General features: G+C 44.6%; 1 protein-coding gene across 8 annotated transcripts in view; it reads left to right on the top strand.

Moving 5' to 3' along the window:
• Window positions 1–18,169, top strand: part of ZGPAT (zinc finger CCCH-type and G-patch domain containing) — a 99,896-nt gene that overhangs the window by 44,068 nt on the left and 37,659 nt on the right. For all 8 annotated transcript variants that reach the window (XM_033963069.1, XM_033963067.1, XM_033963066.1 and 5 more), the window contains one exon: window positions 9,846–10,584. In XM_033963069.1, the coding sequence (XP_033818960.1) occupies window positions 9,992–10,584 (593 nt within the window). In that variant the 5' untranslated portion in view covers window positions 9,846–9,991. The remainder of the gene's footprint in view (window positions 1–9,845; window positions 10,585–18,169) is intronic.

Raw genomic sequence — 18,169 nt, 5'->3', positions numbered from 1 at the left:
CCTTTCGCCCGCCCTGACTTTCCGTGCGCTGTCCCGACTCTCCGTTCACCCCCCCTGACTTCCGTGCACTGTCCCCCCTTGAAGGTCTGTCCCCATCCTGAAAGCCTGATGCCCCCCCCCCGACGTCCGATACATCCCTCCCCCCCCCCCCCGAAGGACCGCCGACTCCCCAACAATATCGGGCCAGGAGGGAGCCCAAATCCTCCTGGCCACGGCGACCCCCTAACCCCACCCCGCACTACATTACGGGCAGGAGGGATCCCAGGCCCTCCTGCCCTCGACGCAAACCCCCCTCCCCCCCCAAGAACCTCCGACCGCCCCCCAGCCGACCCGCGATCCCCCTGGCGACCCCCACGACCCCCCCACCCCCCTTCCCCGTACCTTTGGTAGTTGGGCCAGAAGGGAGCCCAAACCCTCCTGGCCACGGCGACCCCCTAACCCCACCCCGCACTACATTACGGGCAGGAGGGATCCCAGGCCCTCCTGCCCTCGACGCAAACCCCCCTCCCCCCCAAGAACCTCCGACCGCCCCCCAGCCGACCCGCGATCCCCCTGGCGACCCCCACGACCCCCCCACCCCCCTTCCCCGTACCTTTAGTAGTTGGCCGGACAGACGGGAGCCAAACCCGCCTGTCCGGCAGGCAGCCAACGAAGGAATGAGGCCGGATTGGCCCATCCATCCTAAAGCTCCGCCTACTGGTGGGACCTAAGGCGCGTGGGCCAATCAGAATAGGCCCTGGAGCCTTAGGTCCCACCTGGGGGCGCGGCCTGAGGCACATGGTCGGGTTGGGCCCATGTGCCTCAGGCCCCGCCCCCAGGAGGGAGCCCAAACCCTCCTGGCCACGGCGACCCCCTAACCCCACCCCGCACTACATTACGGGCAGGAGGGATCCCAGGCCCTCCTGCCCTCGACGCAAACCCCCACGGGTTGGGCCCATGTGCCTCAGGCCGCGCCCCCAGGTGGGACCTAAGGCTCCAGGGCCTATTCTGATTGGCCCACGCGCCTTAGGCCCCACCAGTAGGCGGAGCTTTAGGATGGATGGGCCAATCCGGCCTCATTCCTTCGTTGGCTGCCTGCCGGACAGGCGGGTTTGGCTCCCGTCTGTCCGGCCAACTACTAAAGGTACGGGGAAGGGGGGTGGGGGGGTCGTGGGGGTCGCCAGGGGGATCGCGGGTCGGCTGGGGGGCGGTCGGAGGTTCTTGGGGGGGAGGGGGGTTTGCGTCGAGGGCAGGAGGGCCTGGGATCCCTCCTGCCCGTAATGTAGTGCGGGGTGGGGTTAGGGGGTCGCCGTGGCCAGGAGGGTTTGGGCTCCCTTCTGGCCCAACTACCAAAGGTACGGGGAAGGGGGGTGGGGGGGTCGTGGGGGTCGCCAGGGGGATCGCGGGTCGGCTGGGAGGCGGTCGGAGGTTCTTGGGGGGGAGGGGGGTTTGCGTCGAGGGCAGGAGGGCCTGGGATCCCTCCTGCCCGTAATGTAGTGCGGGGTGGGGTTAGGGGGTCGCCGTGGCCAGGAGGGTTTGGGCTCCCTTCTGGCCCGATATTGTCGGGAAGTCGGCGGTCGTTCGGGGTGGGGGTGCGAGTGGTCCTGCCGGGGGGGGGGGGATGTATCGGACGTCGGGGAGTCGGCCGGGCAAGAGGGCTTGGGCTCCCTCTTGCTCCGATCGTGGATGCGGGTGTGGGTGGGAGCGCGTGCGAGCGGTCGTTCGGGGTGGGGGTGCGAGTGGTCCTGCGGGGGGGGGGGGATGTATCGGACGTCGGGGAGTCGGCCGGGCAAGAGGGCTTGGGCTCCCTCTTGCTCCGATCGTGGATGCGGGTGCGGATGGGAGCGCGTGCGAGCGGTCGTTCGGGGTGGGGGTGCGAGCGGTCCTGCTGGGGGGGTGAATCGGGCGTCGGGCGGGGTGGGAACTATGTTTTAAAACTTTGGTATACCGCGCTCACGCATATAGCGCGCGAGGGGTATGCGCGGTAGGTAAAAACGCGTATAACGCGCGCGTTATATGCGTGAAAATACGGTATTCCCTTCAGTACCTTGAATGTTTCTATCATGTCCCCTCTCAATCTCCTCTGCTCAAGGGAGAAGAGGCCCAGTTTCTCTAATCTTTCGCTGTACGGCAACTCCTCCAGCCCCTTAACCATACGTGACAAAAAATCAATTCATGTAGCAAATGCTACATTTATCTTTTGGCATGGCCCATCATGTAGCAAATGCTATAACTGATGGGCCATGCCAAAAGATAAATATATATATACTAAAAAATAAAAAATAAAAATAAATATATACTAGGAGTAAAGGGGCATGCAATAAAGCTTTTAAGTAGTAGATTTAAAACAAACCTGGGAAAATATTTTTCATTCAACATGTAATTAAAAAAAGATTTGGATAATTTCCTTAAAAAATCTGCATGACATTATTAAGATTTTGTTTGCGAACCGGCGGTTGAAGAACTGTGCTCTACACTGTGTGCGCTGTGACGAGAAACTTGTGCGCTGCGAGGTAATATTTTGTGCGCCAGCGCACCCCAGCGCAGCTTAGCGGGAACACTCTCTTGGTCCCGCCTACCTACCCCTCAGAATGCAAATACAAGGAGGAGTGGCTTGAGGGGGGCAGGATTAATTAATATACCCAAGGTTCAGGGATATAAGGGGGTGGGTTAGTAACAAAGAGATTTCTTTTCTACCCCCATTCACCCTTCTATTCTTTACCTTCTCTCAATCTTCATATTTTCTGTGTACACAGAAACTTCATATATCACAGTTGCAATGAAAGGAACCCAGGCCATGGAGTAATAGTCAATTCTGATAGCATTCTGGATTCTTTTACTTTCTCCTGCAGTTGTATCGGGCGATGGTGCATCCGCATCTGGAGTACTGTGTCCAATATTGGTCGCCGTACCTTAAGAAGGATATGGCGTTACTCGAGAGGGTTCAGAGGAGAGCGACACGTCTTATAGAGGGTATGGAAAACCTTTCATACGCTGAGAGATTGGAGAAACTGGGTCTCTATTCCCTGGAGAAGAGGAGACTTAGAGGGGATATGATAGAGACTTACAAGATCATGAAGAGCATAGAGAGGGACAGATTCTTCAAACTTTCGAACAATAAAAGAACAAGAGGGCACTCAGAAAAGTTGAAAGGGGACAGATTCAAAACGAATGCTAGGAAGTTCTTCTTTACCCAACGTGTGGTGGACACCTGGAATGCGCTTCCAGAGGACGTAATAGGGCAGAGTACAGTGCTGGGGCTTAAGAAAGGATTGGACAATTTCCTGCTGGAAAAGGGGATAGAGGATTACTGCACAGGTCCTGGACCTGTTGGGCCACCGCGTGAGCGGACTGCTGGGCATGATGGGTCTCAGGTCTGACCCAGCGGAGGCATTGCTTATATTCTTATGAGTACAATGCAGTAATTCCAACCTATGGAAGGATACCTGGATTGCATGCGGTTTCAAACTCCTAGTCTAAACACTAGTCCTAAGCATTGGTACATTGGTAAGCCTGACTTCAGTGCTGGGCAAAATGGTGGAAACAATTATGAAAAATAAAATTGTGGAACATGTAGACAAACATGATTTAATGAGACAGAGTCAGCATGGGTTCAGCCAAGGGAGATCTTGCCTCACCAATTTGTTTGACTTCTTTGAAGCTGTGAGTAAACCTGAATAAAGGTGAGTTGGTTGATGTAGTGCAGGGGTGCCCAATAGGTCGATCGCGATCGACATGTAGCTCACCAAGGCAAAGTGAGTCGATCGCCCAGGACTCACTTTGCCTTGGTGATCTATCGGGCCGATCAGTCTTCCTCTCCCCGACGTCAATTCTGCCGTTGGAGAGGAAGTTCGGGCCAGCCAATCGCTGCCTGGCTGGGTGGAACTTCCTCTCCGACAGCAGAATTGACGTTGAGGAGAGGAATGCTGGTCGGCCCGAAGCAGGGAGAGCATGGGGCGTCGGTGGCGTCGGCTTTGGGGGCTGTTATCCATTGGTGGCGTTTTGGCTCCTGTTCCCCGATGGCAGTGGCAGTGGCTTGGGGAAGAGCAGGGAGAAAGAAAGAAAGGTTGTCTTGTTAAAATGTTTATTTTATTTTTATTTTTCCTCTAACTCTACTTTTCACTTCTCTATTACCCTCCAGGCACTTTAGTTAGATTGTGAGCCTTCGGGACAGTAAGGGAATTTTTCAAGTACCTTTCTTATTTCTAATCTTAATGTATATTTTCTGTAAACCGCTTAGAACCTAACGGATGTAGCGGTATATAAGAAATAAATTACATTACAATTACATTACAAAGGGGGCAGGCAGGGAGACAGAAGGAAAGAAGAGAAACAGAAAAAAAGAAAGGGGGCATGAAGAGAGAAATAAAGAAAGGTCAGAGAGAGAGGAAGAAAAAGTTGAGGGAGGGAATGAGGTGTGGAGGAGAGGAAAGAAAGATTGGATGCAAAGTCAGAAGAAGAAAGTGCAACCAGAGACTCATGAAATCACCAGACAAGGTAGGAAAATTGATTTTATATAAATTTAGTGATCAAAATGTGTCTGAATTTATATCTGCTGTCTATATTTTACAATATGGTCCCCTTTTACTAAACCGCAATAGTGGTTTTTAGCGCAGGGAGCCTTTGAGCGTTGAGAGCAGCGATGGGCATTCAGCGCAGCTCCCTGCGCTAAAAACTGCTATTGTGGTTTAGTAAAAAGGGAGGGGGGTTGGTATTTGTCTATTTTTGTATGGTTGTTACTGAGGTGACAGTGCATAGAGTCATCTGCATTGACCTCTTTGAAAAAACCCCGGAATAGGAATGATAATTAACAATTCTATGCGTACAGTGTGCGTTGTGTTTTTTTAAAATTTTATTGTTGGTAGATCATTTTGACTTGGTCATTTAAAAGTAGCTCGCGAGTCAAAAAAGTGTGGGCACCCCTGATGTAGTGTATCTAGATTTTCAGAAAGTTTTTGATAAAGTTCCTCATGAGAGGCTCCTGAGAAAATTAAAGTCATGGGCAATGTTCCCTCTAAGCTGAGCGCATGAGCGATTGCTCACTATTTTCAGTGGCATCGCTCATACGTTTTCTCATGTCGCTCAATGGAGGGCGGGCAGAGGTGAGAGGAAGCGGCGGCGGCGGTCTGCCCTGCTCACCTTAGTGTATTTTAAGTTGAAAGATGCAGCGGCGGCTCCTCTCAAGATCCCCGACTGCATCGGACTTCCGACGCAGGTGGGGATTCGTGAGAGGAGCCGCTGCCACGTCTTCAGTGGCGTACCAAGGGGGGGGGCGGTCCACCCCCTGTGCAGACTTAGGAAGGGTGCACAGCTGGCCAGGTCCGGATCCGGCCGGCTGTGCATCCCCCCTAAGGCTGCCGTCGGAGAGGAAGTTCGGGCCAGCCAATCGCTGCCTGGCTGGGCGGAACTTCCTCTCCGACGGCGGAATTGACGTCGGGGGAATGCTGGTCGGCCTGACGGTGGGAAGCAGAGAGAGCTTGGGGCAGCCGCAGCGGTGGCTTTGGGGCCTGTTTCCACCGATGGTGGCAGCAGTGGCTTTGTGGAGGGTAGGGAGAAAGAAAGAAAGGGGACAGACAGGGAGACAGAAGGGAAACAGAAAAAAGAAAGGGGGCATCAAGAGAGAAAAAAGAAAGAAAGGGCAGGGAGAGAGGAAGAAAAAGTTAGGGGAGGGAATGAAGTCTGGAGGAGAGGAAGCATACAGGCTGAAAGAAGGGAAGAAAGATTGGATGCACAGTCAGAAGATGAAAGTGCAACCAGAGACTCATGAAATCACCAGACAAGGTAGAAAAAATGATTTTATTTTAAATTTAGTGATCAAAATGTGTCTGAATTTATATATGCTCTCTATATTTTGCACTATGGCCCCTTTTACTAAACCGCAATAGTGTTTTTTAGCGCAGGGAGCCTATGAGCGTCGAGAGCAGCGCTGGGCATTTAGTGCAGTTCCCTGCGCTAAAAACTGCTATTGTGGTTTAATAAAAAGGAAGGGGGTATATTTGTCTATTTTTGTATGGTTGTTACTAAGGTGACAATGCATAGAATCATCTGCCTTGACCTCTTTGAAAAAAACCCAGAATAGGAATGATAATTAACATTTTCTCAGCGTATAGTGTGCTTTGTGGTTTTTAATTTTATTGTTGGTAGATCATTTTGACTTGGTCATTTTAAAGTAGCTCGCAAGCCCAAAAAGTTTGGGCACCCCTGAGCTAGAGCGTTGAAGCTGTGTATTTCTATTTTATCCCCCCTTTTACAAAACTTGAAGCGTTTTTTAGCGCCAGCCGTGGTGGTAGCAGCTCTGATGCTCAGAATTCTATGAGCGTCAGAGCTGTTACCACCGTGGCTAAAATCCACACTACAGTTTTGTAAAAGGGGGGGGTTAGTTTGTGATGACATATTCCATACTAGGCGAAGGTGTTTTCTGTGTTCTGTGTGTTCGAAAGACATGGTTTTCTGTTAGGATTGACGGTGTAGGATTGATCTGTGCTGATCTGGCTTGTTTAGTTTTACAATTGGTGTATCGATGTACTGCTTACTGCAATATGTAAAATGCTGCCTTTTCCTAGGTACTCATGTGTGACGTGTGGCTTGTTACTAAAAATCATGTTTTTCGTACAGATGGAGGGGGGTGCCAAAAAATGATGGGCCCTGGGTGTTACATATGCTAGGTACGCCACTGTATGTAAAGATACCAGAATGCTGGGGAAGCAAAAACTTTAAGTAAATTGTTATTCTTCTAAGTTTTGAGTATTTAACCCTCCCACAATCTCACGGGCACTCGTCCTCCGCGACTGCTCATAAATTTGTGGAGTATGTAACTTGTCGCTCGTGCATATTTTTTTTTGCACACACCTCATCAATCCTTAGAGGGAACATTGGTCATGGAATAGGTGGCAAAGTTCAGTTGTGGATTAGGAATTGGTTATCGGATAGAAAACAGAGGGTAGGGTTAAATGGTCATTTTTCGCAATGGAGGAGAGTAAACAGTGGAGTGCTGCAGGGGTCTATACTGGGATCAGTGCTATTTAACTTATTTATAAATGATCTGAAAATTGGAACGACGAGCGAGGTGATTAAATTTGCAGATGACACTAAACTATTCAAAGTTGTTGAAACACATGCGGATTGTAAAAAATTGCAGGCAGACCTTAGGAAATTGGAAGACTGGGCATCCAAGTGGCAGATGAAATTTAATGTGGACAAATGCAGAGTGATGCACATTGGGAAGAATATCCCGAATCAGAGTTACCAGATGCTGGGGTCCACCTTGGGGGTTAGCGCCCAAGAAAAAGATCTGGGTATCATCGTAGACAATACGATGAAACCTTCCGCCCAATGTGTGGTAGCGGCCAAAAAAGCAAACAGTATGCTAGGAATTATTTTTAAAAAGGGATGGTTAACAAGACTAAGAATGTTGTAATGCCCTTTATCGTTCCATGGTGCGACCTCATCTGGAGTATTGCGTTCAATTCTGGTCTCCTTATCACAAGAAAAATATAGCAGCGCTAGAAAATGTTCAGAGAAGGGTAACCAAGATGATAATGGGGATGGAACTCCTCTCGTATGAAGAAAGACCAAAAAGGTTAGGGCTATTCAGCTTGGAAAAGAGATGGTTTAGGGGAGATATGATTGAAGTCTACAAAATCCTGAGTGGAGTAGAACGGGTACAAGTGAATTGATTTTTTTATTTTTATTTTTTTTACTCCATCAGAAATTGCAAAGACTAGAGAACACTCGATGAATATACAGGGAAATACAGTGGAACCTTGGTTTACGAGCATAATTCGTTCCAGAAGCATGCTCGTAAACCAAATTGCTCATATATCAAAGCAAGTTTCCCCATAGGAAGTAAGGGAAACTGCTTTGATTGGTTCCACCTCCTCCCCCCCCCTCCGAGGCTATCGACGCTGCTCCATTCTCCCCCCCCTTGAGGAATCCGACGCTGTTCCAAACCCCCCCCCAGTGATCCGGCATCCCCCCCTCCACTCGCGTTGCCCCCCTCCACCGCGATCCTACTCCCCCCCCTGAGCAGTCAATGACATCCTTTACCCGATTTGGCACCAGTGCCGGTGCCCGAAGATCCTCCCTCTTCTGTCGCGGCCTGGGCTTGGCGGTGCGTTGGAGATCCTCCTTCTTCTGGGCTGGGCTGGGCTGGACTGGCTTTGAGCCATGCTCAGAGCCTTTTGGTCTCGCTCTCTCCGAGATTGAGAGCGAGACCAGAAGGCTTTGAGCATGCGCAAATGCTCAAAGCCAGTCCAGCCCAGCCCAGAAGAAGGAGGATCTCCAACGCACCGCCCAGCCCAGGCCGCGCCAGAAGAGGGAGGATCTTCGGGCACCGGCACTGGTGCCAAGTCGGGTAAAGGGTGTCATTGACTGCTCGGGGAGGGGGGGAAAGTAGGATCGCGGTGGAGGGGGGCAACGCGAGCGGGGGGGGATGCCGGATCGCGGGGGTGGGGCGCTCGTACAGCGAGGCAAGCTCGGTTTACGAGTCACCAAGTTTGCGAATGTTTTGCTCGTCTTGCAAAACACTCGCAAACTGGTGCACTAGTAAACCGAGGTACCACTGTACTTTTAAAACCAATAGGAAGAAATTTTTTTTGCTTGGAGAATAGTTAAGCTCTAGAACCCATTGCCAGAGGTTGTGGTAAGAGTGCAGCTGGTTTTAAGAAAGGTTTGGGCAATATTCTGGAGGAAAAGTCCATTATCTGTTGTTGAGAAAGACATAGGTGAAGCCACTGCTTGCCCTGGATCAGTAGCGTGGAAAGTTGCTGCTCCTTGGGTTTTGGCCAGGTTCTAGAGACCTGGATTGGCCACCGTGAGAGCAGACTACTGGGCTTGATGGGCCATTGGTTTACCCAGTAGGGCTATTCTTGTGTTGTGTTCTTGTGTAGATTACTGCAACATCATCTACCTAGTAGGACTAAGCAAACACTTCCCAAAACTAAGCATCATCCAAAACACCGCAGTGAGGCTCATATTCAACCTGAAAAAATTCAATCAAATCACATCTTTCTACCAAAAACTTCATTGGCTGAAAATTGAGAGCTGAGTACTTTTCAAATTCAGATGTCTCTTCTACAAAGCTCTGTACGGTCTACTGCCCAACTACCTCGCTAATCAGATCACGTTCACCAGACCCGGACGATCTACTTGACCTCAATCATTCTTCGCCTTCCCCTCAATTAATGGATGCACCCATAAGAGATTCATCAACAGACTCCTACCCTACCAAGCAGCCTCCAAAGATCCCGAAAAGAGCCAAATGGTCAGAACATCAACCTCTTACATGCACTTCAGAAAGCTCCTAAAAATGCTCCTCTTCCTCAAACAGGATGACCCACCTTAAATTTTCCATGAAAAGACTCCCGACCCACTGACTCTATTCCACATTGTGGCTCTAAGACCATAAACATTCCTACCTATTTATTTAACACCCTCCTTATAAAACCCTGCTTAACTTCCCTCTATGCAATCTATACAATTTTCAGTCCTCTCTCCATTGCTGTAGTTCGCCGATTCTCCTCGACCATTTTTCCTGTAAACCGCCTCAAATTGAAAGGCTTTCATGGTATATAAATAAAGATTTATGTTATGTTTATAATCCAGTAGGAATCATGTAACTCCTACTTGTGAAGTAATGTCTGGATTATGTATTGCATTCATAATATGATTAGAATTCTATAGTGTAAAATCTGGGAATGCCTCTGATTATGATTCAGTAATTCACATTTGGTTTAGAATAAGGACTGAACAGTGGATCAGGGGGGGGACATTTCCAGTTTTGAATGTACGATGTTAATCATGAAACATAAGGAATTATGTTTTCTACCTTGTGACTCCTCCCTTTATTTGTCTTTTTTGTTTTCCAGTGTCTTCAGTTAGGAAACATGAAATCATCACCCAAGAGTCTATACTCTTTCAAGCTATAGGGTTGTGTTGTGTATTTCAGAAAATTCAGTTTTCTCCAGGACCAATATAGCTTTCTTTCAAGAAAAGGAAGGAACCTCTCTGTCCAATGGATGAGGACAGCTTACAATCAGCAATCCAGAGCTATAATAGCCAATTGCAACAGGTGGAACTGGCTTTGGAAGTTGGACTGGATTCTTCACAGCAAGCTGACCTATTTCAGCTGCGTGAAAGTTTGAAGCAACTGATTGAATTAACGGAATCTAGCTTAGTGTCTGTAAGAAAGGGAAAACGGGGGGCTCCTTGCGATACTACTGTACAGGCCATCTCTCCACCAGGCCCCCATACTGAGGCAGAAATCCAGGAGGATGAGGAGTATACTGCTTTTATGGCAGCTATTAGTGAACTCAGTGCAGAGTCTGAGCATGTGAGGACCACAGAGGAGATGCCTGTGAGGGAAGAGCCTGAAGAATGTGAGGACAGTGCAGAGGATGAAAATGGAGTGAGTGGGATGAAGGTCAGAGCCCCATACTATAGTTCTTGGGGTACCTTGGAGTATCACAATGCCATGATTGTGGGAGCAGAGGACTCGGAGGATGGTTCTTCTAGAGTTCGTGTTCTCTATCTCTATCCAACTCACAAAGCCATGAAACCCTGCCCATACTTCCTGGAGGAAAAATGTCGTTTTAAAGACTCATGCAGGTAAAATGTTTTTTATTTTCTACCCTGTAGCTTCTTTATTTTCAAGTTTCTATGTCACATGTGTCAAGCATAAGGCCTGCAGGCTGAATCCGTCCCGTCTGGCCTTTTTATGTGGCCTGCAGCAATGCTCCCGAACTTCCCCTTCTCGCAATCCAGTATGTCTTCCCTCTCGCGCCAGTATGATGTCACTATCACGCTGAAAAATCTGCCGGCCTCAGCAGTGATTCAGCAATGTTGTCCTTGGCTCCCCTTCCTGCTTTCCATCTGCCGTGGTCCACCCGGGCAGAAACAGGAAGTTGCGCGTCATTGGAGACAGATCACGGCAGACGAAAAGCAGGAAGGGAAGCCACGGACAACATTGCTGAATTGCTGAGGCCAGCAGATTTTTCAGCTTGAAGGTGACATTGGACCGGCACTGGAGGGAAAGACATGCTGGGCTGTGAAGACAGAGAGATGAAGGGAGAGAGGTTGGACCTGGGATGGTGTGGAGGAAGAGGGAAAAAGATACTTGAAGGGAGAACCGTTGGGAAGAGAAAGGGAGACATGGTTGACCTGGGGGGGGAGGGAGGCAGGCAGGTAGACAGTCAGAGAGATGGGATGGGGCAGTTGGGAAGAGAAAGGGAGAGAATTTGGAACTGGAGATGGAAGGGGAGGGCAAAATGTTAGGCCTGGGGGTGGAAGAGAGAGAGATATGCAGCATCTCTCTTTTTTTCCTTCTATCTCATTGTTCAGCATCAAGGGGGGAGGGAAGAAGAACAACAGAAAATAGAGGGAGCAAAATGTTGGATCAAGAGGAGGGAGGAAGAGAGATGTAAGGAAATAGGAGGCTGGGAAAGGAGTGAGATGGGAAATGGGAGAACTACAGAATAAGAGAAGATGGAAAATTGATAGGTAGCTGAAAATTTAAAAAGAAGGAGAAGGATGAGAAAGAGGGTGAGATTTGAGTAGACAGAGACAGAAAATAAAAAAGGAGAAAAGTTGAAAGGGAAAAATCAATATGTTGAAGACAGGGACTGGAGCAAGAGAAAGAAAAAATGGACAGCAGACACTGGAAAGAGAATTAGAAGATAGACAAAATCAGAAAGAAAAACTGACCAAAAGCAAAATGACCAGACAGCAAAAGGTAGAAGAAATAATTTTATTTTCTATTTTGTGATTACAATATGTCAGATTTGAAATGTGTATCCTGTCAGAGCTGGTGTTAAACAACAAGCATGAATTAGGACCTAAAAGAGAGAGGAAAAGTCTTTTTTTAAAATTTATTTTGTATGTAATATGTAGCCGACATGGGGTTGGAGAGGTTGTATACCTATACTTCTACTATTGTATCCTTATACTTCTACTAAGACTAACCCCCTCCTTTACTAAAGCATAGCATGGGTTTTAGCACAGGCAGCAGCATGGCTGAGTTGTTTTCCAGTGCTATAGATTTGGAGCAACGGCATGAACATTTTACTTTAGTCCACTTGTTATTTTAAAGACCATTTGATACCCAAAGACTCCTAAGACTCCTGATGCAGGCCGGATGGCCGAAACATGATCATGTCGAGTCGTTGAGTTGTTTTGGATGTTTGAATTGGTTTGGATGAATAAAGATCATTGGATTTATCAGATGAGTTGAAAGACACTTTTTTGTGCACCATTCTGATTGGACATTTCCACTTTGCTCTTGCTTGAATACAAAGGCATTCCATATCAGTTTCAACTCCCTCAACACGAGCCGTGTTTCGATAAGACTCTTTATCAAGAGGAAGATCAGCGCTGGGGAGGAGAAAGCACACAAACACGAACAATCTATAAACACACATACCTAACTAAGAAATGGCATAAATTACAAAAACAGCATATACTATCTATAAAGTAAAATATATGAAGGCAATCGTACCAGGTGGGAAGAAGAAGCTAGCTTAACCAGGAGCAACAGTCAGAGCTGCCGCCAAAACATCATAGACTCAAAGGAGAGCCAACGCTTTAAATAATGATCAAAGTGATAATGTAGAAATCAGCTGCATCAAATTAAGAGCAGACCTAAACCAGTGTCTGAAGTTAAAAAGAACAAACAAAAAGAAAGAAAGAAAGAAAGAAAAAGAGAGCAGGCTTAGTGAGACACCAGCGATTCAGTCTCTCTATTGAGACCATCAGGAATCACTGTATGCCATGAAAAAATCAAACACTGCTCCTGGTAAGTAAGCAGCCGAGAAATATCACTACCATTTCTTAATACAAATTGTTTAAAGAAACAAAATCGCAAATCAGACAATGAATGATGGAATTGAACCCAGTGATCCACTAAGGGAGAATCGATCTTCTGGGTTCTGATACAGCTTAAGTGCTCAGCAATATGAATTTTGATGGCCCTTTTAGTCTGCCCAATGTAAAGTTTATAACAAGGGCAGAAAATGCCATATACCACCTGAGTGGAATTACAGTTAGTTTTTTGACGTAGTTCAAAATTAATGTTTACATTAGGAATGAGAACATTATTAGTATTGTCGAAAAGAGATAAAATACTAGAATGACTGCTCAAGCTTCATAATCTGATCCATCATCTGATGAAGAACCAATTGAAATAAAAAAAATTTTTTTATAATTCTTTATTCATTTTTGACTCTTGCAACAAGTGTACAATATTCAATCAGATAATTTGTACAAATTACTTGACATTCTTAACAATTATTATCCATTATATATATATATATATTAAAAAAAAGACTCCCCTCCCCCCACCCAACCCAATCATCAATAATAAATTCATTAAATCACATAACATACCTCCCCATCCCCACACTAATTATATTTCTATGTAATAACAAGGTGTCCAAAGTGTCTAGTCATTAGAATATGCAATCAATGGCCCCCAAATCTTTTTGAATCTATTATAACCTCCTTGCTGAAGAACAAGCACTCTCTCCATTTTATAAATATGACAAACTGAATTCCACCAAAAGGTATAATTAAGTTTAGTATAATCCTTCCAATTTCCAGTAATATGTTGAATGGCAACCCCCATCAGTATTAATAAAAGTTTATTGTTATTTGCCGAAATTTGACTCTTGAATCTCATAGATGTTCCAAATAAAATAGTATCATAGGATAGGGCAACATGATTGAAAAAATTGAAAAAGTTAATACTAGCTTGGTGGCACTTGAGGAGTCTCCTTTAAAGCTGAAGAAAGTGAGTAAACCTGACTCCAGAGGTTATATGAAATGTAAAATTGCTCAAACACAAACCTCACTGAGTCATCATATTGCCTCTGTGGGTGGTTTTGAGCCTGATGAAGTTTTGCAAAGACCTTGCAGTAACTGAAGTCATCAATGTCAAATCTGTTCAGATTATGCTTAACCTTTACTTTGCTTAAAATAAAAACTAAACTTGACTTCAAGTCATGCAGAAAAATTACAAATCCTTACACTAGCTCCAAAGAGCTGGTCTATTGAAAAAAACATCTGAATTTGGCATTTCAACAAGAATGGTTAGACAAGCAAGACAGCTTAAAATAGAAAGTGGCATACTAGCAATGCCAAGTAAATAGAAAGGCAAATCACTTTCAGATGATGGGACAAAAAAGGTACCCAATTTTTATGAAGATGATGAGTACAGTAGACTATTCTGGAAAAAGGACTATGTTTCAATCAGAATTGATGGGGAAAAAGTTCAAAAGCAAAAAAGGTTGCTGCTAAGCAATCTGAAAGAGATGTATGTTGAATATCGCAATAAATATGACCCAGAGTTGAGTTTCTCAAAATTCTGTGAATTAAGACCAAAATGGTGTGTCACTGTTCTTCTGGAATGCATTCAGTTTGTGTATGTTCTGCACATCAGAATATTAAGCTGATGCTTGCAAACAGCATAGTCAAGGATGACTATTACAAATTACAAATTATATAACAAATTCAGGAATATCCAGTTATAACCATCAACTTAAATACTTAAAAAGAAATAACATCATTCAGTGATCTAGTCCACATTATCTGGCCAACAGTGCTTTCTTTTTAGCAACTTACATTTAACATAAAGGAAAACAGCTAAGTAGGCAGAATGTGGCATTTACATCTATGTATTTCTTCATTTATCCTCCCTAGTTAGAAATTAAGCAAAAAGGAAATTAATTGACTATAAGGATTTAATGGGGAAAACAGTTTGCAATTTGAAGTAAAAAAAATGGTATGCTCCACAGGTGTGATGAGTGTCCTAGTAAAGGTGCACTTGAAGCCACCTTAATAGTGAAATTCAATGTATGAGTGTTTGTATCATGCATTGAATTTCACTATTAAGGTGGAAATAGACAACAAAAGGGTGCTAAGTGGCTCGACTTATTTTCCCAATGGAAACCCTGAACAACATCTTGAACAACAAAGGAATAATTTTCAGCAAAATCCATTAGAATTACAAGTTCATCAGGATTTAAATTTTCTTTGACTATTTTCAAGTAATGTGCACATTTTTTTTGTTGTTGAAAAGTTGATTCTTCACATAAAAAGCTTACTTTCTGCCAATGTCAAGTACATAAGATATTTCAGTGATGGCTCTGCTGCACAATACAAAAACTTTGTTAATCTTCTATCACTATTCTGACTTTGGTATTCATGCTGAGTGGAATTTCTTTGGCATCAGCCATGGTAAGTCACCCTACGATGGAATTGGTAGAACTGCTGAAAGGTTAGCAGCATGTGCAAGCTTACAATGGCCAAAAGAAAACCAAATTCTTTCACCAAGTGACCTGTTTAAGTTTTGTGACCAAAATTTGATAAAAATCAAGTCCACCAGGCCCGCTGAGTTTGCATCTTCAATCTCTCAGGGAAACCCAACGTCTCATTCAAACATTAATACTAAAGGGTCTCAGTCAGAGTTAAGCCCTCCATTCATTCTTAAACTTTTTTTGCCATTTTGGTTCATTCATGCATTCCCTAGTCATCGAAAGTGTACAGTCCAGTTTTCTGCCAATATCTTGGAAGGAAGCAACCATCCATCCAATTATCAAAGACCACAACTTGAAAAAACTAATTCTAGGCCCATTGCTAACATTCCTTTTTAGCAAAATTAACGGAGAAAGTTGTATTTAACCAAGTTTCTGAATTCATCATAAAAACAAATATCTTACATCCAAATCAAACAGGTTTCAGGCAACATCATTCTACCGAGCACTTCCTAATAGGTATGACAACATCCATTCTTTATCATCTGGGCCATCATAACTCGGTCCTTCTGATTTCCCTTGATCTATCCTCTGCGTTTGACACCATTGATCATAACCGCCTCTTGGAAAAACTTGAATTTATTGGAATCACTAACCAGGTTCTCTGGTGGTTTCAATCTTACTTTACAAATTGTACCTTGACGGTCTCCTTCAACAATTCCACATCAGATAGTTTTACTACCAACTATGGGATTCCACAAGGGTCTATTCTCTCACCACTTCTCTTCAATATCTTCTTAGCCCCTTTAATGACTCTCTATCAATCTATTGGATTTTCTGCTTTTGCCTTTGCTGATGACATCCAGCTTATACACCCAGTAGACTCTGAAAGTAATCATGATGTATAAACCATTAACATGAAACTTGACCAAATTCACCAATGGCTAGACAACAATATGCTAACTCTAAATGCCCCAAAGTCCAATATAATGCTCTTTCCGTGGAAAGATGGTTTAAAGCTATGTTCCCTCATCACACTTAAAGGTAGTAGTCTTCAGACAGTTAATTCTATTAAGATTTTAGGGATTATCTTTGATCAGAAACTTTCATATCATAACCATATTAGCAGCATAGTAAAATCCCACCTTCTACAGACTACACCAGATCTGATCCATCTCAAAATTTTTGGAATCTAGATCACTCAGTATATTAATACATTCCTTAGTGATTTTTAAGATTGACTATTGTAATTCCCTGTTCAAGGGAATTACCCAAAAAGAAATAAGGCACTTACAAATTATTCAAAATGCAGCTATTAAATTTATCACTTAAGGTAGAAAATTCGACCACGTCTCGCCACTTCTCGAGATAGCACATTGGCTCCCAGTATCTTACTGCATAACGTATAACATCTGTTTACTGACTTTTAAAACACTTTTCTCCAAGACCCATCTTTCATTGACAGACTTTTGATGCCTTATGCTCCCACTTGTTCACTCAGATCAAACAATCAGCATTTACTAACAGTCCCCTCTCTTAAAGTTAACACCAGATGACAAAGTATTTTCTCAGTTATAGCACCTCAAACATGGAATTCTTTTCCTACTTATTTAACAGAGGAATGTCTTCTCAATAGGTTCAAGAGTAATCTTACATGTTTCCTATTCAAGGATGCCTTCAATCTCTGACTCTTTGAACCAGGATGAGCTCCTTATTCTTCTTTTAATCCCTCCTTTATGTTTTTTCCTTTATTTGTTTCTTTCCTATTTTATATTGTATTTCTTACCTTTTTTCCCCATTGGCACTATAAGTCTTTTTATATTAAGTCTGTATTTTATGTTATACTTCTCCAATTGTTTTTAATCTTTTTATTTTGTACATCACTTAGAAGCGAGATTAAGCGATTTAATCAAATTTTTAAAGAAACTTGAAACTTTGTTTCAAAAAAAGAAATTGAGTCTGCTAGACTCAATCAAGAAAGAAGATTTGGGACTGTCTCTACAATTGCTGGAACTTGTGAAAATCATCAGTTTATCCCTGATGGGGTACATAAGATACTTGTAAGTCGAGTATCAAATGATTGTTCATCATTCATTGCAATTATTGGTTCTCCAGTTAATGCTTCTCTAAAGATAGAAAATATTCAACCTGGACAATATATAGCATTTGTTTATGATAACAAATGGTGGGTTGGAAACATTTGCAAGATATAAATTGAAGAGCATGATGCACTCATAAATTTCATGCATCCTCCTGGACCAATTCACTCATTTCATTGGCCTCCTAGGAAGGACACTTAAGTTGGATTTCTGAAGACCATATTTTTGCAATTCTGCCTGCACCAAGCACAGTAACTGGTCGACAATACACATTTACAGAATCAACAATTCAACTCATTGAAGATAAATTTCATAACATTATGCAATAAATAAAGTGTGATTATGGCTTGGGAACCATAAAGAGACCCACTTAAGGTTTGGGAACCTTGACTAAGAAACCCACCCACCCATGGCTGGACTTGCCTGGCTATCGGGCATGACCTCTTGGTGATGGGGTTGTCAGTTTGAATAAACTGGCAGTGATTCAATATGGTGGCAGCATAGTCTAACAGAGAGGAATGCCTTGCGAGTCCGTCTTTAAAAATTAACTGGACATTACCACTTTGGGGAAAAAAATGCTGAAGAGAAGAGGCAGGAGTGCTGCTAGCGCCTCGCGGCGCTCTGGACCTGTCATCGTCTGCAATATTGACAAACTACTGAGAAATATGCAGGGCATGGCGGCAGCGTTGGCTACTTCCCTGCTGGAGATGCTGCAAAGAGGCGAGATGCAAGCATGGGTGGGGTTTGGGCAGAGAGTGGACGTGGTATGGGCAGAGAGTGGGCGGGGATTAACCCGGAAGTGAATGTTGATTGGTCGATCCTTATCTCTGACAGTTGTCAATCATTTTG

Source organism: Geotrypetes seraphini, chromosome 11, assembly GCF_902459505.1.
Source record: "Geotrypetes seraphini chromosome 11, aGeoSer1.1, whole genome shotgun sequence".
Taxonomy (NCBI): Eukaryota; Metazoa; Chordata; class Amphibia; order Gymnophiona; family Dermophiidae; genus Geotrypetes; species Geotrypetes seraphini.
Note: the sequence above shows the minus strand (reverse complement) of the source record. Positions and strands in the feature narration are given on the sequence as shown.